Raw genomic sequence first — 22,719 nt, forward strand, 5'->3', positions numbered from 1 at the left:
ACTGAAGGTTTTTAGAGACTAGACGCAATAAACGCAATCGTCAGCGCATGTAATATATGGGTGGGGGTGATAAGAGATTACTCGTAGTTGGCGTATGAAACAAAATTCTGCCTGATAAGCCGGTTACGAGATTACTTGTAGTGACTTTAAAAACTTGTAGTGACTTTGTTCCCGAAAGCTCTTGCTTGCGGGAACAAACTATGCCCGAGGAGCGTGGCAGCGAACGTGTTAAGCTCGGCCCACGACAAACTACGACTACACTCTGGTTCGACTTGCGACATCCAGGTTAGTTTAGGTTAGTTTATAATGATTTCTGATTGCAAAAGAAGTACACTTTTTTCATGATAAACTAACCTAACCAATAAAGGTTAGGTTAGTTTTTATAATGATTTCCAACCAATAAAAGTTAGGTTAGTTTATAATGATTTCCAACCGATTGGTTTATAATGATTTCCAACCGATAAAGGTTAGGTTAGGTTGGTTTATAATGATTTCCAATCAATAAAGGTTAGGTTAGGTTGGTTTATAATGATTTCCAACCAATAAAGGTTAGGTTAGGTTAGTTAGTTTATAATGATTTCCAACCGATAAAGGTTAGGTTAGGTTGGTTTATAATGATTTCCAATCAATAAAGGTTAGGTTAGGTTGGTTTATAATGATTTCCAACCAATAAAGGTTAGGTTAGGTTAGTTGGTTTATAATGATTTCCAACCAATAAAGGTTAGGTTGGTTTATAATGATTTCCAACCAATAAAGGTTAGGTTAGGTTGGTTTATAATGATTTCCAACCGATAAAGGTTAGGTTAGTTTGGTTTATAATGATTTCCAACCAATAAAGGTTAGGTTAGGTTGGTTTATAATGATTTCCAACCGATAAAGGTTAGGTTAGTTTGGTTTATAATGATTTCCAACCGATTGGTTTATAATGATTTCCAACCGATTGGTTTATAATGATTTCCAACCGATAAAGGTTAGGTTGGTTTATAATGATTTCTAACCGATTGGTTTATAATGATTTCCAACCGATAAAGGTTAGGTTGGTTTATAATGATTTCCAACCAATAAAGGTTAGGTTAGTTTATAATGATTTCCAACCGATTGGTTTATAATGATTTCCAACCAATAAAGGTTAGGTTAGTTTATAATGATTTCCAACCGATAAAGGTTAGGTTAGGTTGGTTTATAATGATTTCCAACCGATAAAGGTTAGGTTAGGTTGGTTTATAATGATTTCCAACAAATAAAGGTTAGGTTAGGTTAGTTGGTTTATAATGATTTCCAACCAATAAAGGTTAGGTTGGTTTACAATGATTTCCAACCAATAAAGGTTAGGTTAGGTTGGTTTATAATGATTTCCAACCGATAAAGGTTAGGTTGGTTTATAATGATTTCCAACCAATAAAGGTTAGGTTAGGTTGGTTTATAATGATTTCCAACCAATAAAGGTTAGGTTAGGTTGGTTTATAATGATTTCCAAACAATAAAGGTTAGGTTAGGTTGGTTTATAATGATTTCCAACCGATAAAGGTTAGGTTAGTTTGGTTTATAATGATTTCCAACCAATAAAGGTTAGGTTAGTTTATAATGATTTCCAACCGATTGGTTTATAATGATTTCCAACCGATAAAGGTTAGGTTGGTTTATAATGATTTCTAACCGATAAAGGTTAGGTTGGTTTATAATGATTTCCAACCAATAAAGGTTAGGTTAGGTTAGTTTATAATGATTTCCAACCAATAAAGGTTAGGTTAGGTTGGTTTATAATGATTTCCAACCGATAAAGGTTAGGTTGGTTTATAATGATTTCCAACCAATAAAGGTTAGGTTAAGTTGGTTTATAATGATTTCCAACCAATAAAGGTTAGGTGAGGTTGGTTTATAATGATTTCCAACCGATAAAGGTTAGGTTAGTTTGGTTTATAATGATTTCCAACCGATAAAGGTTAGGTTGGTTTATAATGATTTCCAACCAATAAATGTTAGGTTAAGTTGGTTTATAATGATTTCCAACCAATAAAGGTTAGGTTAGGTTGGTTTATAATGATTTCCAACCGATAAAGGTTAGGTTAGTTTAGTTTATAATGATTTCCAACCAATAAAGGTTAGGTTAGGTTGGTTTATAATGATTTCCAACCGATAAAGGTTAGGTTAGTTTGGTTTATAATGATTTGCAACCGATTGGTTTATAATGATTTCCAACCAATAAAGGTTAGGTTAGTTTATAATGATTTCCAACCGATTGGTTTATAATGATTTCCAACCGATAAAGGTTAGGTTGGTTTATAATGATTTCCAACCAATAAAGGTTAGGTTAGGTTGGTTTATAATGATTTCCAACCAATAAAGGTTAGGTTAGGTTGGTTTATAATGATTTCCAACCGATAAAAGTTAGGTTAGTTTGGTTTATAATGATTTTCAACCGATTGGTTTATAATGATTTCCAACCAATAAAGGTTAGGTTAGTTTATAATGATTTCCAACCGATAAAGGTAAGGTTAGTTTGGTTTATAATGATTTCCAACCGATAAAGGTTAGGTTAGTTTGGTTTATAATGATTTCCAACCGATTGGTTTATAATGATTTCCAACCGATAAAGGTTAGGTTGGTTTATAATGATTTCCAACCGATAAAGGTTAGGTTAGGTTGGTTTATAATGATTTCCAACCAATAAAGGTTAGGTTAGGTTGGTTTATAATGATTTCCAACCGATAAAGGTTAGGTTAGTTTGGTTTATAATGATTTCCAACCGATAAAGGTTAGGTTAGGTTAGTTTATAATGATTTCTGGTTTCTGATTTCATTCAGTGCCAAGTACTTCTTTAAGTACTTTCCTTACTTTTTTCATTATAAACTAACCTAACCTAAGCTGTTATAATTTCTATTGAACATGAAACCTATATATAAAACCAATAAACATGTTTTTATTACATTTACCAGACTCCTCTAGAAATTATTCACTTTAACCGGTTAAAGTGATTAATTCTCGTAAATTATTCACTTTAACCGGTAATTATTAATAATAACTGGATTTATCACTTTAACGTAACATATACATAAATCCCACAACCACTGATAAATCAGTTTAATTCTCTGTCGAAAGATCATCACCCTCGGTCATTGACCAGTTTCTGTTTGACAGCATGCTAATGAACAGTTATTTGAAAGAAGGTTAGATGGCAAACCCCATAACTTCGAAAAAACCTCGTACATAATAAACGATTACTTCCTGAAATCTGATAACGGAATCGATCTAAAAATTGATCACCTTTATAGAGGAGTCCTGAAATGAAACTTATATGTACATTATATTGAAATAAGCATTGGGTACTCCTTGTTTTACATCGCTGTGTATGTTGCCTTCATCTCATGTTGTCCATACTGCTAAAAAAGTTCTAAAGCACATCTTATTTCTTAAATTATCCCATCCTAATTAAGTGGGTTTATATAGACTCTCGGTGAATCATACATCCAGCTAGAAGTATATTTTTCAAGGTTATAGAGATTGTACTTCTGGATATAAGTATGATTCATTTTTAAGTAAAAAAAATGAATAAAAAAAACAATTACCCCAATACTAGATCAAGAGATTAGGTAACTTTAGTTATTATTTTTTAATTTTACTTGCATGTGATATTAAAAGAAAATTAGAGAACAAAACTGCTGTTTGCGTTTTTAATAGTAAATCTTATCGAAACAAAAATTTTTTTAACCTTTGAAAGTGTACGTTGTGATATTATTTTTTATACTTAAATTACAATACAGTCAGTTTTATTTTTGGTGTAACCCGATGATCTATCTAAAACATGTTTCTAGTACACGCTTTTACTTTTCGTTTCGCTATACAGTTCTCTTACGACAAAAATTAATAAGCTCATTAACCAAATGCTTTTTTTTTTCGTTATTAATAGGATGAGCAGTTTCGTTTTAATCGCATCAGTTGTAATACGAAAGCACCCAGCTGTCACAGATGTCGGTACGCAGCTGGAATACCAGAAAGTGTTAACGGGGAAACGCCCTTTAACTTATTCATTTGCTCTCAGTCGTTGCAAAAATGAAACAACAGTGCATGACCACTTAAGAGAACACAATAATAGCATCAGTAGATGGTTTCAACATTAAACTTCCATCACTTACGAGTGATTTATTAGACAGTTTAATGAGTTCTTTCCTGGTGGGCGTACCCCAGCTTGAACAAACTAACCTTATGCCAATTTAGGATAATGTCTTTCATAAATGTTTAATTCAAAAAATCTTCCCATATCTCACCGTCTTCTGTAGGAAAAATATTTTTAACTGGACTAAAGCTTTGACAATTAATAAGGATCTGTATTATCGTATATAATATACCTATTCAGAGGTGCCGTACTTTCATGCCACAGGCTATTTTTCAGTAGGAAATTATATTGCTGGCGGTTTTATTATTATTATTACTTATTGTGTATAACTGATTTACGTGGGGCACTTGGATAAAGCCTGAAAATACTTTTAAACTTTACTCTTGAGAGACACTTGTGACATAACACAAGAATATTTTAATATTTGCCAAATATTTCAGTCTGAAAATAACAGACCATCTTCAGTGGCTACATAGGAACAGTTTTTAACAAGGTGGAATACCAAAGAATTGATCATTTAAGAGTAGAACGATGTAACATTGCTAAGCATTAAAGAGAGGAAAAAATTTCATCAGAGTGATGATTAAATTATAGTTATTAATTCACAATTTCATATAGTAATCTTAATTTATAAATAACATTAGACTAATGTAGGAATTAAAAGTCTCATTTAAAAAAAATGAATGTGTTATCCTGGTTATGTAGCCACTGAAGATAGCCTGTTATGTTCAGACTGAAATATTTGGCAAATATTAAAATATTCTTGTGTTAACGTGTCTATAATTCCTCCTTTTAAACTTTATGAGTAGTTTTGTCTGCTAGTGCGTGATGAAAAATAAATAAAGCTTTCAAGTATTTTAAATACCACTCATTGTTCCAATTATGAAAGGCAATTTATTGTACATAATTTTACTTCTGAGTAATATAAATGAATCACCACTATATTTTTGTGGAAAAAAATGTAGAGAAACATCTTAGTAATAGACAAACTTTGATATGTCTACGTGCCTGTTCATTTATGCCAATGATGGGTGAACTATGATGAGTGCAGGATTGTACCCATCATACCATCTCGCCATTTTACCATCTCTGCTGTAAACTTTTTATTTATTTATTTTTTTAAAGTTCAATTTCTGCCTTACGGTTGCTAACTAGTTTAACGACATCTCTGAATGGAGAAATGTTAGCATGGAATCAGAAAGTAGCCAAAAACAAGGTATAAAATATACTTTCCACTAGTTGAAATACTACGCCATACATAAACCTGTGTATTTTTGTGGGTCATAAAGGGTGTGTGGACATCATGTTAGGCTGTTATTTCAAGTATTTTGAACCGCTGATGCAACTGAAGTCGTATAGCGAAATTTAATGATTACTGTTGCTTAATTTCAGTGTCAGAATGTCTGAAATACAAAATAATTATATTTTAATTGCTCAACTTCTATGCCGTGAGACTGCAGTTAAATTACCGAAATGTGAACAATGTGAGTATCGAATTTTCAGTGAACACGATTAGTGTGGGCATCTTCAGGCTAAGGAATGTAGCCATCGATTGGCCTTTGATTGATATTCCAGATGTAATCCCAAATTTGTTACTTTTTTTTTCAGATTTAGATTTATCTTACCTTAATCTTGTTAAGTGGAATATTACGAAGTAGACAGGTACCTTGTTTCAAATTTATGCATCTTTTTTTTTTCGATCTGAAGTAATGATAAACTCTTCAGAAAAATGGGAGTTTCAAATCCAGAAGGTTATTATAATTATAAAATATAGATCCGAAATAATAAAGTATAGAGCTGATTCCAAAGAATTCAAGACTCCATCATGTGTCATTTAGACTTAGTTTTAAAATTTACTTAAAAAATAATTAAGATTTATGAAAATATGTTTATACTGGTGTATTGTCTGTAATCTTTTTTTTTCTTTTTTTTTTCTTTCGAACAGGCTTCTAAATGCAATTGTTAGGACTTCTGTTTGTCGTCTGGTTTCATGTGGTAAGTTTTTAACAGTCGATTATATACGTACATAGAACTATTTGTTTGTTGTACAACATATATGTTTTTTTTTAAGAAAAATAAATTCATCGGCAATAAAATTCAGGCAAAGACATGCATCTTTTGCTAGCACAATATTATTTCAGCTCAGAGGAGAGCCTCTCTCTTCTCAGCCTCTCTCCGCCTGCCCAAACCAAGTTTTACAAATTTTGTCGCGTGTACATTAGATACCCTGTTTTATGAAACGCGATTATGATAGCATGCAACACTTTCTTTCTTGAAGATGTCTGTAGCATTCACAAGCTAGACCTATCGATCAGCAGCAACCGAATGATACATTTTTACGATGACTGTTTTCAATCTTCTATTCTATTCACTCAACCATACGGCTGGTGGGGTTAGCTTACCATACAATTTCCATACCAGGGAAATGATTATGAGCAAGGCGATTTCCAGTTGCCTTCCTTGTCGTACTATATCCTATGACTATAGCCTGAATGTACACTCGCAATAAAGTTTGCTTGCTTGCGGGATGAAAATCCCCAGATAAACTGGTGGGAAAAACCCTGCTGTTCACGCCCAAGACAGGCTAACTTGGCTATGGAAGATCCTTAAGCTCCTCACGTCGTCGACGGGAATCGGACCTTGGACACTCCTCCCCCAGGCATATGGTTGCGAAGTGCATAGCCCAGTGGTTCTCAAAGAGTGCGCCCTAGAAGATTTCCGGGTGCGCCCTGTGGTATTCCAGTGAAATATGTGTCCAGATATAAAAATAAATATAGTTACTCTATTATACCTTTTCATTACGGATATACCGCTCATTTTGTCAACACATCATTATTATGTTAATTAACAGTGGTTTTTCTTGCAAAGAGAACAAGAATATGGTTTATTCTTGTTGTGTATATTACTTATTTTAAAAGTGTTGGAACTGGATGTTATGTGCATAATACTTATTTTCAGGTAAATACGCCCAAATAAAATGGATAGATTTCTCAAAAAGAAGCGTGATATTGAAGAATCAGATTCTGGAAGTGAGCAAAAGTTAAGTGCAAGTAAGAAAGCAAAATCGCGGCCTACTCGCAAATATAATGAAAGTTATTTAAGCTTTGGTTTCACTTGGACCGGAAGTGAAGATCATCCTTTGCCGCTATGTTTAGTATGTGGATGTAAAATGGCAAATGAATCATTGCTTTCTAGTAAATTGAGTAAACATTTTAAAACTATACACTCTAATTTACAAGATAAATCTGTAAGTTTTTTCAAGAGATTGTCTGAACAAAAGCGGCAAATTCTTCTAAAAGTATAATGACTGTTTCTGATAAAGCTCAAATCGCTTCTTATCAAGTCTCAGAACTGATAGCAAAAAAATATGAAAGATCATACTTTAGGTGAGTCACTTATTTTGCCTGCATGCAAAAAAATGATCATGACGATGTTAGGAAATGAAGCAGCAATGAAAATAAGCAAGATTCCTCTGTCCAGCGATACAGTTCACAGGCTTATTATAGAAATGTCTTCTGATACCTAGAAAAATGTATGCAGTAATAAACTTCAGTATTCAAATTTTCCATTGCAAGTTGATGAGTCAACAGACATTACCAACAACGCAACTCTTAGCATTCGTCCGTTTTATTAATGAAGATCAAATAGCAAATAGTAAATCAGTTTCTTTTTTGCAAAGAATTAAGTGTGTCTACAAAAGGTGAGGACGTTTTTAACAAATTGAATAGCTATCTTGATAAATGGCAGTTAACATGGAAGTCGTGTGTAGGCATTTGTACAGATGCAGCCCCTTCCATGGTAGGCCTTGTTAAGGGCATTACATCTTTTATAAAAAACAAAAGAGAATGTTATCGTAACTCACTGCTTTCTTCATAGTGAGGCCTTGATGGCAAAAACATTGGGAGAAAAATTAAGAGAAGTTTTAGATCAAGTTGTTCAGATGGTAAACTTTATTAAAACAAGACCTGTCAAATCGCGTTTATTCGAAAAGCTTTGTATCGATATGGATCACAACACAGACTGCTGCTTTTACACACTGAGGTGAGGTGGCTGTCAACGGGGAAAGCACTTACCCGTGTACACGAGCTACGAAAAGAACTTCTTGTGTTTTTTGAAGAGATGAAACACTTACATTTTTGTAACCTCCTTCGGTGCGAATTTTGGATTGCCAGGTTACAGTATTTTGCCGATATATTTCAATATTTTGAATACTAGCATGCAAAGGAAAGAAGAAAATATTCTCACATCCACTGACAAAATGAAAACGTTTCAGAGAAAACTACAGATTTGGAAAAGAAAAGCTGTTGAAGGTAATTTGGAAATGTTTCCATTGGTAAGTAACACTTGCATAAATGAAACACTTCCAATAATAGTTGAACATTTAACAAGTTTAGAAGAAAAATTGAGTTCTTATTTTCTGTCACTTAACACTGAACGATACGATTGGATTAGAAACCCATTTATGGAAACTTCAAGTGATTTTGATTTAACATTAACAGAAGAAGAAGAACTGGCAGCTATATCCACTGATCGTGGATTGATGATTAAACATAAGGAATTGTCTCTTGAAGCCTTTTGGATTTCTATAAAAGAAGAATATGTCAATATCTAAAAAAGATTTGAACATTTTACTACAATTTTCAACATCATATTTATGTGAATTAGGATTTTCTACCCTCACCACAATTAAGTGTAAAAAGAGAGAAACTCTTCAGTGTATTGACGAGGAAATGAGAGTTTGCAAATATATGCCCAAACATTGAAGCAATCGCTAGGATACCTCAGGCTCATGTTTCTCATAAACACAAGAATGAATAAACTTAAGGTATGTTTCATTTTATTTTTTTTATCGCATTATTTTTTTCTGTAATATTTGACTTAATTATTATAACATATTTCTCAGAAATTTGTATACAGTGCGCCTACAGTTATTTATAGGATTTTAAATGTGCCCCGACTTTAAAAAGTTTGAGAACCACTGGCATAGCCACTAGGCTAACCTCGCGGACGTTTTCAATCTTAGAGGAGTTTAAATACACGATTATTCGTTACAAGAAAATCAAACGGAGAAACTTAACTAGCAAATCATTTAAAATCAGTGCTAAAGTTATACTTTTTATTTGCAACTAGCATTCTGGGAAGGGGGAGTGAAAAAGGTCTACGCCCTATGACAGAACAATAGGACTCTGCGATTTGTTTGGAACGACTTGGATTCCACTTTTATGTAGGACGCAAGTACTTTTATAAAGGCTGTTCAACCGAAGATAAGTTAGCAGTATCATGCGTAAACAACAGAAGGTTTCCCGCAGAACAGAACAAACCCTGGTCTGTTCGGTGTAATCTAAACATAGACAATAACAAACAGTACGGTTAACACTTTGAGTCTTATTGATGTAAATGTATATTTGCATCAATAGGTTTCTAAACTCAAGTTTAGATCGATATTCGATCTAAACTCAAAGTGTTTAGATCGAATATTCTTGCAGATAAAATATTTTTATCTGCAAGAATATATTCCATATTCGTTAATCTTGTAAACCTAGAGGAGAGAAACAAGATCGTTCCTCGCCTAATATCGTAAACTCTCCTCCTCTCTTCTAAAGCTAGTCAAGAGCAGATCCCATTCCATCTTATAGTTACACTTATCCAAGCGCTTTGATTTACATAAAAAAATAATGTTGAGCAAGATGAGTTATGTAATTTCAGTTTTCTTTGGCTGAATTATTGTTTTACTGATTTTCTGCACATTGTCGATTCTGATCGTATCAATGAAGCATTTTATGTGTATGAAAATCTTTGTCACTTGAAACTCATCGCTTAAGTAAGCCATGTTGAAAACATTTCTGTCTCCAAGAAGAATCAGGTGTATCAAAATTGACTTATACCGAAATCGTTAGTGCATTTTTCAATAGAAAAATGCAATACTGTATAATAGTTGGCAATAAGTGAAACACATTTTTCAACTAGCATGAAGCACGTTTTGGGGGGAGATCAAAAGAAAGAACCTCGCATCATAAAATAATGTAATTATCACAAAATGACTGTGACCGAGATGGTTATCATTACTTCATCTCTCACTCTACAAGTGATTCCTTTATCCAGCTGATTAATTCCACTCTTTCTCATATCCACAAACCTCGATTGCTTTTTAGTAAATTTTAGTAGATAATTCCATGAATATTGTTCATCGATAATTGTATTTCTAATTTCCCATGTTCCTTCGGAATCTGTTAATACAAGATTATCAACTAGTGTCTCCCAATGATCACTTTAAACTCATGGAAATTATCCTCCTTTCTCCTTTTGCATATATTCTTTAGAACATACTTCCTACATGAACGTTTTCTCTCGAACCCAGATCTGTTGATAAGTTTTTGCTTACCAATTAGTTTTAGGTGTTAATTGCCTACGCGTTAGCCTAGCCTAAACGTCAACATCCATGTTTAAATCTAATGTCACTTAATTTTATTTCTTCTTTTTACTCAGCCTTTCTAGAATATTAATGTCCTGAAAATTGGTTCACATTCGCCCCTTCCTTTGGAGACATTCACGTGACTATTTAGGGTTATAAAAATAGGTTATGGCGATGATTTCTCCCCCACAGATGCGAGACCCTTCAACACTTGTGCGCATGTCAGAAGGAGAATCCATTCCGATAATAGGATAATCAATCCGTCTTCTGGAATGAGTTGTTTATTATTACACGTCGGAAAATTAACTTTTCTTTTATGAACATTGTAGTTTTTAAAGTAGTAACTATTTTGCTTGTATAACAGTTGGGAAATTTAACGTATAAAGCACGTGATTTCGCATGTTGGTGATCAATTTGTACATCCTTTATTTCTTTCTCCCCTTCAGCATGGATTGACTATTCCTGGAAATCTTCTAGACCCGGTTCTATGAACTGCGAGCGTACAATAATTATGTGCAGTTCAGCATGTTACTTGCTAAGATTATATGCCTTAAGTAACTTTGTGTGTGTGTGAGGGTTGTAAACCTATAGTATGAATGTACCGACAGTGAGCTAAGGATTTTTTTTCTATTAATTTTATATATATTTTATTTTATCCTTACATCCGGAAATCTGGCTCAGCCATGGAACTTTTTAAAGTCATTTTAGGCATCTAATAGACGGTGTGATGGTTTCATCACACCGGCGATGAAATTCATCTCACACCTAAAGACTATCACAAAAATCCATGCCAACAGCAGAATTTGAACCCACAGCTTGTCGGTTGGAGAGGGTGCTTTAACCACTAACCAGGTCGGCAATCAGCTGTCATATGATAGCTATTGTATCAATAGTCTGCCAAGGAGCATATCAGACCTCACTCACACACACACACACACACACACACACACACACACACTGTATCGAACTAACAACAAAGTAGGCATATCAGAACTGCAGGCACAATGGATACAAAAGAAGAGCATGTGAATAGCGGCGAAAATGTCTGTTCACTAATCTCAGTTCTAGTTTTCCATGATGACGAGAGATCAGCATGAATAAAAAAACCCATCGTACTAGATGGGAACTTGAACGTTCGTGGGCTTACTGCTGAGATAGCTGTGTTCTTCGGTTGGAAAGACCTGGAATTGAATCGTGTCTAATGCCTGACGAAGCTTAATATTGACATTTCAGCTAATGGTCAGTTAGCAGCCCCATAGGATGCAAGGTTTCCTTTTCCCCAGAAACGTACACTGTTTTTTCCTCAATTTTTTCTCGTGGCCTTAGTTTTTTCCCTGGTGTAATTCAAGCTGGCAGTGGTAACGATGGTATAATGGTATGGAAACTGTTTCTGACGACCTAGATCCGCTGGTACCATTGAAATCGCTACCAACCACGTACATCCCTTTGCCCACCGTTTTTCCATCTGATAACTGTTACTTCATGTAAGATAGTGAGCCATGTTAAGAAACAGTTCAAAGAATGAGTTGTTCTGCTTATCCGCAGAACTTCAACTCAATTGAGATCCTGCAGTAATGAGCATTTTGTCCCAGATATTCGCTCCAGTCCAATCTGAGATTAGGGAAGACATCCTCACTCTCTGATAGTGAGCCTTTGCTAAGTTAACGAAGAGTGCTACTCACTATTAGATACATGCCTGATAAACTGGCCATTCAGTTTATCAGGCTCCAGTTACATTTTCAAGGATTATACATGGATAAACTTTCGCTGATTCTTTCACAGGAAACTGCTGCTTCGATAAAATTTATAAAGACTGCTGGATCATATGGTTGGACACCAGATGGCTTTCGCATGCCAGAGGTGATGAGGGTTGCTGATTGCCTTAATTTGTGTGAAAAGACATACGGATGTTTCTGCGCACGGTATGTCATATTCTTCTTTGTAAGGGTAATCTTTATTATTATTTGGATTTTAATAAAATGCTTATATATTATGTGTATATATGTATTATTTGTAGTAATCGTTTTTTTAATAAAGATTTAAAACAGAAACCGGTTCTCTTCAGAATAATCAGAATTCAGTTTCAAATAATCGGTAAATTTACTTTAAAAAAAGTATTTTATTTTTTATGATTCGTATGAGATGCTTTCAGCGTGCCTCAACCCACACTCTAGATCAGGGGTTCTCAAACTTTTTAAATTTTCTACCACATAAATAAGAATCAAAAAATATATGTACCACCATAAAAGCATTTCCCGATTAAAAATTAATACATCCCAAATGGAGTGTTTATAATCAAAGAATACATATATACATCTTCAAGGTCCACCTTTCCTAATTGGGTTGTGGGGGCAACAGCTGCAAGAGGAACTTCCAATGGTCACGATCCTCTGTCACCAAACTCAGGTGTTCTGGTGAGATTCCCAAACGTGTCCACCCAAGGTTTTGGATATAATCTATCCAGCGAGTCTTTTGCCTTCCACGTGGCCTCCCATCCTCTGGCTTGGCAAAGAGGGCCTGCTGAGGGAGCCTCTCTTGTGGCATTCTGACCAGGTGCCCGTGCCAACGTAACTGTGATCTCTCAACACGGAGAAACAGCGGTTGAGTATTGAGTGTTTCCCGAATTGCAGAGCTTCTGACTCTGTGGAGTCTTGTCAGCCCCGCAACCCCTCGAAGGAACCTCATTTCAGCCGCTTGGATTCGTGTCTGTATTCTTTCGGTCATTACCCAACTCTCATGACCATAGGTTAGGATGGGGACATAGACTGTATTGAAGACAGCCAGCTTTGCCTTCTGGCTTAACTCCCGCTTCAATACTACCGAACGGCCAAGCTCCCGCAATATTGAGCTTGCTAAGCCAATTCGAGTATCTAGCTCTATGTCCCATTTTCCATCATTCGTGAATATGGACCCAAGGTATTTAAACTTCTCCACCTGCCTCATTGGGACTCCACTTACATGTAGAGTGCACTGGGATGGTTGTCTTGACACCACAAATGTTTCAGTTTTGGCCACACTGATCTTCATTCCGGCGTCTGCACAAACAGCTACAAAGCTATCCAGGGTCCGCTGGAGGTCATATGTGGAAGAGATACATCTTCCAATTCTGACACACTCACTGCCTCGGCTGTGCCTATCAATCCAGTCCATAAATATTATGAAAAGGAGGGGTGACAGAACACACCCTTGGCGGAGGCCAACGGAGAAAGGTTCAGACTTTGTGCTGTTTACCCTGACACAAAACTCTGGCATTCATACAGGGACTTCATGGCAGCTAATAGTTGGCCATCCACTCCATACTCCTGTACTACTTGCCAGAGCTTATCCCGAGGAACCCGGTCATATGCCTTCTCCAAATCCACAAAACATGTGTAGACATTCTTGGCATATTCCCAAGATTTCTCAAAGACTTGCCTTTTGGTCAGTTGTGCTTCTACCACGACAAAATTCACAATGTGGCTTTTGTCACTATTCAGTGACGAAAGCCACATTGTTCTTCCTGAAACTTTGACTCAACTATGCTCCTGCACCGTCTTTCCAAGCACCTAGCATACACTTTCCCAGGCAGGCTGAGCAGAGAGATGCCACGATAGTTACTGCAATCCTTCTGGTCTCCCTTCTTGAAGACTGGTATTATTATGCCTGTCTGCCATTGCTTTGGTGCTTGCCCAGATATCCAAGTAGCCTGACACACTCGAGTCAGCCAGAGAACACCGTCTCGATTTAAGGCTTTTAGCGTTTATGGCCGAATTTCATCATCGCAAACAGCCTTGCCCGATTTTAGCGATTTTATTGCTAAATGGACCTCTTCTGCTGTGAGACTAGTCATTGCCCCGTTCTGCACCTCTTGGATGTCCACAACTGCTGGGCCACCCGGGTTAAGAAGGCTCTCAAAGTATTCCCTCCATCTGTGGAGGATATCCTTCTCGATTGTTAAACGTGCACCATCAGAGCCCTTGATTTCCCTTGCTGTGCACGATTTTCTCCCTCGAAGGCGGCAGATGGTCTGCCAGAATACTTTGTTTGCATTTGCATAGGATGAGTCTAATCTTTCTCCAAAGAATAAAACATTTTAAATTTATATTATTTATTTATATTCGTAAATGAAACTTTTACATTATAATGAAATATAGTAAATGGTAGGTAATAATACATGAGCAAATATTAAGGAGATTTATTAGTGGTGAGGATTAATGCGACGGATGAGCCTGTTTCATTGTAACCAATTCGATATGTAGGGCTTTATCTTCATTAATTTCAAACGTAAGTCAGGTTCAAGTTGCAACCGTGTCCTACATTTATTTTTAATTAATAGCATGGCTGAAAACCCAGTTTTGCAAAGATATGATGTGTTGAAAGGCATTAAAAATTTTATCGCTTTGTCGGAAATATACTTATATTCATCTCTTCTTTTTAACCAAAAATTGCATAAGTTGTCTTTTTTGAACTCATTCATGAGATTTCTGTCACATGAAATATCTATGAGTTGATCTCTTTCTTGAATTGAAAAATTATTTAGCACAGTATCCGAAAAGAAAACGGATCTCTTATCCAACTTTCATTTTCTAAATTTTCAGGAAAGTAGGAATGAAAATTATTAACAAGTCCTATGCAGTGTTTTTCTATATCTTCAATTAGTTGTTCATTTTCAGGAGAAAGAAAGTACACTTCCGCCATCTCATAGCTAAATCCTAACACTGGTTTAGTTTAAAAACTTGATTATAAATTTGATTTAATAAAATATTCGATAATTTTAATACACGTGTAAAGTCTGAATATATATATTTGTACATTAGGCAGACATCCGTCTGTCTAATGTACAAATGTGTACTGTGGTACTTCTATCAAATCTTGCACTGCTTTGCATTAAACGTTCTAAATACATGATGCGTGGGACCTTACCACGAATAGATATGCCAGTAGATAACCTCACTGGGTCATTTCTCAATCGTATCCTGCGGAAAAACTTTAGGCAACGTTAGGCTGACCATATTTCCTTGAGACAAAAACGGGACGGGCGTTTAGTAATATTCTGTATTCATGAAAAAACAAGACGATAAAAAAAAAAGTTTTATTACATAAACACATTATTTTTGCCAAGTCTTTTGCAACCACCAAAATTGGCGTTCGTGTTATCTGCACACAAAGCAACATTTTTTTTTTAAAGATAAATTTGTCACTTACTTCCTTGAACATTGTATGTCGGATGTTTCACCAGGTAATAAAATAAAGTCTATAATTTTGTATTGAACACCATAATTTGGCAAAAAAATACCGCACAACGATTGAAAAACGTTTGATGTTTTGTTTTTTTTTTTGTCTGATGCATCTGAACTGATTGTAATGCTTTTTGTTTTATTCAAATCCTCTATTACTTCGCCCAATATGTGTGGTGAGAAAACGTTGGCAATTCCTGCTTCTGATTTGGTACGTGCTGAAGAAAATTTTTGTTCATAAATTTTATTTATCAATGTCGACAAGCAGTCATTTGCGCGAAAACTTTGTCCTTGAGGCACAGTATAATAAGCAACAAGAACTTCACTTGCTGCAATTTTATCACTTTCACTATCACCACGTCTCACCATAAACGAGCTGATGTTTTTAACTGAAGCCAAAGTATTTTCAGCATCCTCATGTTTCTGGCTATGTAGATGTTGGTTGATGTCGCTTCTACCTCCATGAGCAACGGAAAAATGGACATTACAATGTTGGCATACCACTTTTGTTCCATCACTACACATCTTGTCCATTTTAATATATTTCAATTCTTTCTGAAGATCGTCATTAAAACTGCAGTTTCGCCTCTTTGACATTGAAAGGTTAGACTTAAAACTTTAAAAAATATGAAATTTAAACCACCAGCATTGAATAACAAAGTCCCCGGTTAACATACAGGCAAAACAAAAACTAACGCTACAGCAGAATAGACGACGCATCTGAAACGCGCAAGTGTTGCCAACATGTATTTTTTATTTTCCCTGAATAAATCACTGCAGAGTGCAGATATCGATATTTAGTATCGAACAATGCGATTCCATGGTTACGCAAATTACTGGTATCCATGATATTGATATACGATTATATCAATATCATATTGATATAATCATAAATTATTATTTTTTTATTTTTACGCCGGGAAATATGAAAAAACGGTACTGTCCCTTTCAAAACGGTACGTATGGTCAGCCTAGGCAAAGCATAGATGTACTAATCCCCTCCAGTCTGGCACGAGTTAGTTTATCTAACAACTGTGTGACTAAATATTGTTTCATCGCACAGTTATTTCGTGTTTTTCGTTTTGCTTTCTTCGTCAATAATTCCTTCAATCGAAAAAGAATAGAAAAATTATTCAAATTAAGTGGATATTGAATCCAATCAAAGCCGAATAGAGAAACTACAAGCTTTTCAGAGAAACAGCAAATAGAAACCGGATACAGATAGAAACTATAAAAGTTTCGGCGGATCCAAGCGTAAGCAAACCTTTCATGATAGGGGCAACTCATAGTAAAGGTGGGTTAAACTCTGATCACTATCCTTAGTATTTTCCCATAATGTAAAACACATCTCCTAGGAGATGTATAATGTTATACATTATGAGGGGTCACTACCCAGACCGGTTTCGACCTTTGTTGAGGTCTCATCAGTGAGTAGGCAGACCCAAGAAATACTCAGTCCTTATAAGGACTGGCTTAAAGGGGCAAAGCAAAAATGCTTTTCATCTTCCCCGTTATCTGTAGAGGATAGTGTAAGGATAAGGTGTCATTGAGCTATTAAAGCTCTGATTATGGCAAGAGGGTAACAGCAATAGCCGAGCCTCAATTAGAACTTCATTGGCTACAGCACTGCCATCCATTACCCTCCAAGGGTATTAATCATCGTATGTTTAAGTAAAAGTGATATCTCAAAAATATCGGACGATCTCTAGGCCACTCATTCGTGGGCGAAAGACCGTCCAAATCTCCGCGTTGGTTCTACTCAGTGAAACTCGACCACCGAGCAGAACCGCTCATTCCGAAGAAAATAATTCACCAGGCAAGTACCCCTCAGCGGGCCGTGCCGGCGAACACTTTCCCCGGTGACTCAATTGCTCTCTTAGGGCAAAACCTAAGAGAGCGAACTCATTAACCCAGGATAACAGCAACAGCCGAACCTCAGTTGAACTTCATTGGTTCAGCATTGCCATCCGTTACCCTATATGGGCATCTCATATAAAATCAATCATCGAATGTTTAAGTAAAGGTGATATCTCAAAAATATCGGACGATCTCTAGGCCACTCATTCGTGGGCGAAAGACCGTCCAAATCTCCGCGTTGGTTCTACTCAGTGAAAGTCGACCACCGAGCAGAACCGCTCATTCCGAAGAAAATAATTCACCGGCAAGTACCCCTCAGCGGGCCGTGCCAGAGAACACTTCCCCGGTGACTCAATTGCTCCCTTAGGGCAAAACCTAAGAGAGCGAACTCATTACCCAGGATAACAGCAACAGCCGAACCTCAGTTAAACTTCATTGGTTCAGCATTGCCATCCGTTACCCTATATGGGCATCTCATATAAAATCAATCATCGACTATGTAAGTAAAGGTGAAATCTCAAAAATACGGACGATCTCTAGGCCACTCCATAGTGGGCGAAAGACCGTCCTAATCTCAGCGTTGGTTCCACTCAGTGACGGGCTCCCCGACCACTGAGCAGAACCGCTCATATTCCGAGGAAAATAATTCACCGGCAAGTACCCCTCAGCGGGCCGTGCCGGAGAACACTTTCCCCGGAGACTCAAAGTGCTCCGTTAGGGCAAAACCTAAGAGAGCGAACTCATTTACCCAGGATAACAGCAACAGCCGACCTCAGTTAAACTTCATTGGTTCAGCATTGCCATCCGTTACCCTATATGGGCATCTCATATAAAATCAATCATCGCATCTCACTGTCGATTCCTATCCACCTCACCAAGAAATTCTCAGGTTGTAGTGATGCAGAGGTTATACTTTACCATACAAATTGCCAAGAGGTGTCACATTACAAAAGGTGCCAAGAATAACTGAAATATAGAGCCAAGAGGCTTCACTTCAGCGATACAAAATTATTCAAATTATGTGGATATTAAATCCAACATTATTTCAAAGCCGAATAGAGAAACTACAAGCGTTTCAGAGAAACAGCAAGAGTTTCATGCCGAATACAGATAAAGCCTTTTGGTTCTATATTTCAGTAAGAATGGCAAACTTTAAAAACGTGTCTCGCTTAGTGTGTATCTTTTTTAGTTTTTGTCGTTTTCGTAATTTGAAATATATTTTTTCAACACTTTTTCATTAAAATCTGAATGAATGCCTTCAAAGGAATTTGTATAAACGACGAATCATTTCAAAAATGATATTGAGGGCAAAAAAAAAATGCTATTCATAAATAAACGACCTGTACTGTAGACCACGAACAATAATAAGATTTAAAAAAGTGATTTTCAATAATAAGATTAAACAGAAAAAATATATATTGACTCTTTAAGTCTTGTATACTTCAGGGTACATATCAGGAAAACATAAATCCAAATTAGTTTAAGTAACCTGTTGCATTAATCCTACCTTTATAATTTGCATAAATTTTCAAAACGACCAGATAAAGCAAAGAATGGAAACATGCAATATAAAATCATCAAGACTAAAATAGCAACAAGAAGGATAAATCTGAATAAACATGTTGACAGTCTGGAATTCAAAATGCTGAAGATTGTAAGAAGAATAGTCACATTCATAGAAAAATGAAAATATCCCTAACTTCAGCACTACATATACTGCATGGAAGAAGCGATAATTAACACACCTGAAATAAATGTTGGTTATTCCTTTTCTACTCTACTGGAACATTTTTTTGTAGTTGTTTTGTTTTGCTTATGTACAGTATAACAGACCCACATATGCAGACAAAAACTTCCAAACACATCAGTGTCATGTATTGATAAAAAAAAGTTTGATAACATGTCTCCTGAACATCTGAACGTTGCTATTTAGAATGCACGCTTCAGAAATGATTTTATTATTTTATTAATTCATCATAAAAATCATTAAGCACAATAATAAGAGACACTGGTAACTTTGCTGGTGAGATAATTCGGATAATCCAGTACGAACCGAGTCTAATTCGAACTCCTTAATATTGGAAAATATCCCATTTCATGGCCCTCAAGAAAATCGATTTTTTTAAAGGCCCTGGGCAGTAACTTGTTTGAATATATTAGATATGTGATTTAAAATTAAGGATGTTTTGTATTAGGAAAAGGACGTGTTACACTGATAACATTCATTATATTTCAGAATGACAACCTATAATAGAGGGGAGTGTGAAATCTTCAATTCTTCAGCTGGGGATGATCCTCCAGATTCGACAGATTACGTATATTACACTGAGGTAATTAGTAAAAACTGATCTTAAAAATTAAACTCATAATTTGCATTTTGCTATCAGTTTCAATGAATATCATGCATAAAATGATTGTTAAAATGTTTGCATTTTCTGAAATTTTATAAATTGGATAAATGAGTGTCCATTCTGCAGATACCTTCACTCTCGTCATCTATCTGCTTTGGTATATGCTAATAATAAACAAGCCTATTGCACCATTCACTGCTGTAATGTTAATGTCTGCTTTTTTTAATATAAGTAACATCAAAATGTTCATGAATTTTTTTCGAGCCTATTGCATTGTAGTTTACCAATCAGTCTGAAGTTTTTGATCGGCCTAGTTTCTTATGTTTTGAAATTATTAAATAAATCGCTAACTGATTTATTTAATTTTGATTTTTGATGTTAAAATCAAATTGGATAAATTTATTTAATTTTGATGATGTTTAATATATTAAATATAATAAGGCACTGTATTAATAATATAAAATTTTCTTAAAAAATGCTTAGACTTAGACATTTTAGATATATCTCCATCAGTGCACCTTTTCTCGACCTCCCCCCCATTCAGTAATGTACGTAATTTATGGATTGAACCTAATAAATATTTACTATCAAATAAGTCATTCCATCCTAAATAGTTCTGTTTGCAGAATAGTAGCATCGATGATCGTGAGGTGGAGACCAGAAGAAAAATATAAATCATAATGTATGTAATAATATATAAACCTATTTTAAGAAAAGTAACAAATTACACTCATTATTATTATTGTTATTGCATCCATGTTATGTTATTGCAGGAGTCGGCAGACTCATTGTGGGAGGTTCATTCAACTGACAACATATTTATCATACTGAATATTAACATCCTTACGATTCCTTGCATTAACAATTCGTTGTGGTAATGCATTCATTCACTGACAATTCTCCATTTAAAAAATTTACTCCTCACATCCCTCTTACATAACCTCCAGGGATGGCCTCTGGTTCCCCCCCCCCCTTGCCTTCTACCCTTTTTATAATCCCATCTAGATTAATCCAATATAATCCTCTCACTAACTGAAATGCTCTATCTTATCACCTGTTCATCTTTCAAACTAGATAATTTATAATTTTTGGTAATAAATTCGGATCTGCAAATTGATACTGAATTGGTTAAAGTTGAAAGGAGGATAGAATAGCTGTTTATGGCTACCTCACCTCGTATAGGTACTTCCATAGTACAGTGGGACTTCCATAGGTACTTCCACAGTACATTTCAACAGAAAGAGCTGCATTAGAATTATGTCTAGGATAGGAGGAACATTGAGAAAAGCTTTGCAAGTTAGCTTACCCACGGTAGTAAATGTACTATAGGTTGCAACTTGGATGGGATGACATAAAAAAGCGAGTATGCCATGGAGGTAGCAAGGTTTTTCTCATCAGAAACTCCGGTTTTTATTTGTCAGAGGAAAAAATTCCCTAGGCAACACACGCAGTTAACAATATGCTTAACTCATATATGGCATATTCATAACGTAACCAAGCCATCAGCATTTATAAATGACTGATCAGCGGTAGTTTTTCATATACTGAATGCATTACAAGAAGGCGGTGAAATATTGTTATTGTGATGGGCCATAACACGTAAACGAATATTCATAGTCATTCCAGTCTTTACCATTCAAGATATAGAATATGCATTGAAAAAATAAATAACTACATTTTTGAAATAAAACGCTAGTTGTTTTCTTCACTTTCACCTAGTATCAACCAATGATGAGTTGAAGCATTTTAAAAAAAGTATATAAAGTAATGTTTTTTTTTCCTTTTTCATGTGCCTATGTAGGAAAATAATAGAAGAATGCATGACACAGGTATGTAGATACGTTATTTCTTTAAAATTACTGTAATAGTTTGTATTACTGGTAAAGCCGTGTGTGTAATATTAATCTGTTTACGGTTATGGAAAAAAAACTGTTTTATGTTGATCAGTGTTATCTAATGGATTGATCACGAGATCCAGCAAAAACTCCCAAATGAAGTTCAGCATAAAGTATCAACCCATATCTATGCCTTCCTTCACCTCATCTATTATGTGGAATCCTTCAAGCAGAAAACCCTATTTAATTACTATATACATCTCAAAAAAAAAGCATCCACTTCACAGTGGAATAGTTGACTTTGAAGATTTTTGGTCGTCAGGTGTGGGATTACCATTATCTTTGTTCGAGGAGGCGAGAATCACCTGAAATAATTCCATATTTAGTCTCGGAAGACTCATGTTTCAGTATGACTTGCCTTAACTTTTTTTTTCTTTCTATTGAATCAAATAGCATAACATAAAAATAAATATTCTATAAAAATGGTGAATGTTTATGTTAAAACTGTAATGAAATAATACAAAATCTAAAACTGAACAAATTTCTCACAAACTGCGAAAATTAAAAATTCTTGTTCATCACTTTCCAAACCCAAATCTACCTCTGCAAAACAAACTAGCGGGAGAACTCGGATCATGATCCAATTGTCCCATTCATTACTCTAACTAATCGCAATCCATTGTTCTTTTATTGAGATTGACTTTAGTAGAATAAATTTAGATTTTGTATTAATTTGTTCAGTTTTAGATAGTAACACCTACTTTACACACAAGTTAACACATTTATTCATCGTCTTAGGTTTTGGGAAGTCCAGAGACAATTATAATTGTCTCTGGACTTCCCTTGCTTTGTTCTTTCTTTTTGTTGTTGTTTCTTCTTCGTCACTACAGCCCCATGTAGGGCTTTGGTCTCCCATTTTTGGGCTTCATAACTC

At 35.3% G+C, this 22,719-nt stretch overlaps 1 protein-coding gene across 2 annotated transcripts in view; it reads left to right on the top strand.

The window, feature by feature from the left end:
- The first annotated feature begins 217 nt into the window (after positions 1-217).
- LOC150094496 (fucolectin-1-like) overlaps positions 218-22,719 on the top strand; it is a 31,379-nt gene continuing 8,877 nt past the window's right edge. Inside the window, exons 1-5 of one of the 2 annotated variants that reach the window (XM_090412291.1) lie at positions 218-285; positions 6,060-6,109; positions 12,309-12,448; positions 19,836-19,929; positions 21,752-21,779. In XM_090412291.1, coding sequence (XP_090268417.1) covers positions 6,068-6,109; positions 12,309-12,448; positions 19,836-19,929; positions 21,752-21,779 — 304 coding nt within the window. In that variant the 5' untranslated portion in view covers positions 218-285; positions 6,060-6,067. Of the gene's footprint in view, positions 296-6,059; positions 6,110-12,308; positions 12,449-19,835; positions 19,930-21,751; positions 21,780-22,719 lie in introns of both variants that reach the window. The other variant, XM_090412292.1, reaches the window with a different exon arrangement.

The sequence above is a fragment of the Typopeltis vanoorti genome, chromosome 22 (assembly GCF_054136105.1).
Source record: "Typopeltis vanoorti isolate ZY-2024b chromosome 22, IOZ_Tvanoo_1.0, whole genome shotgun sequence".
NCBI lineage: Eukaryota > Metazoa > Arthropoda > Arachnida > Uropygi > Thelyphonidae > Typopeltis > Typopeltis vanoorti.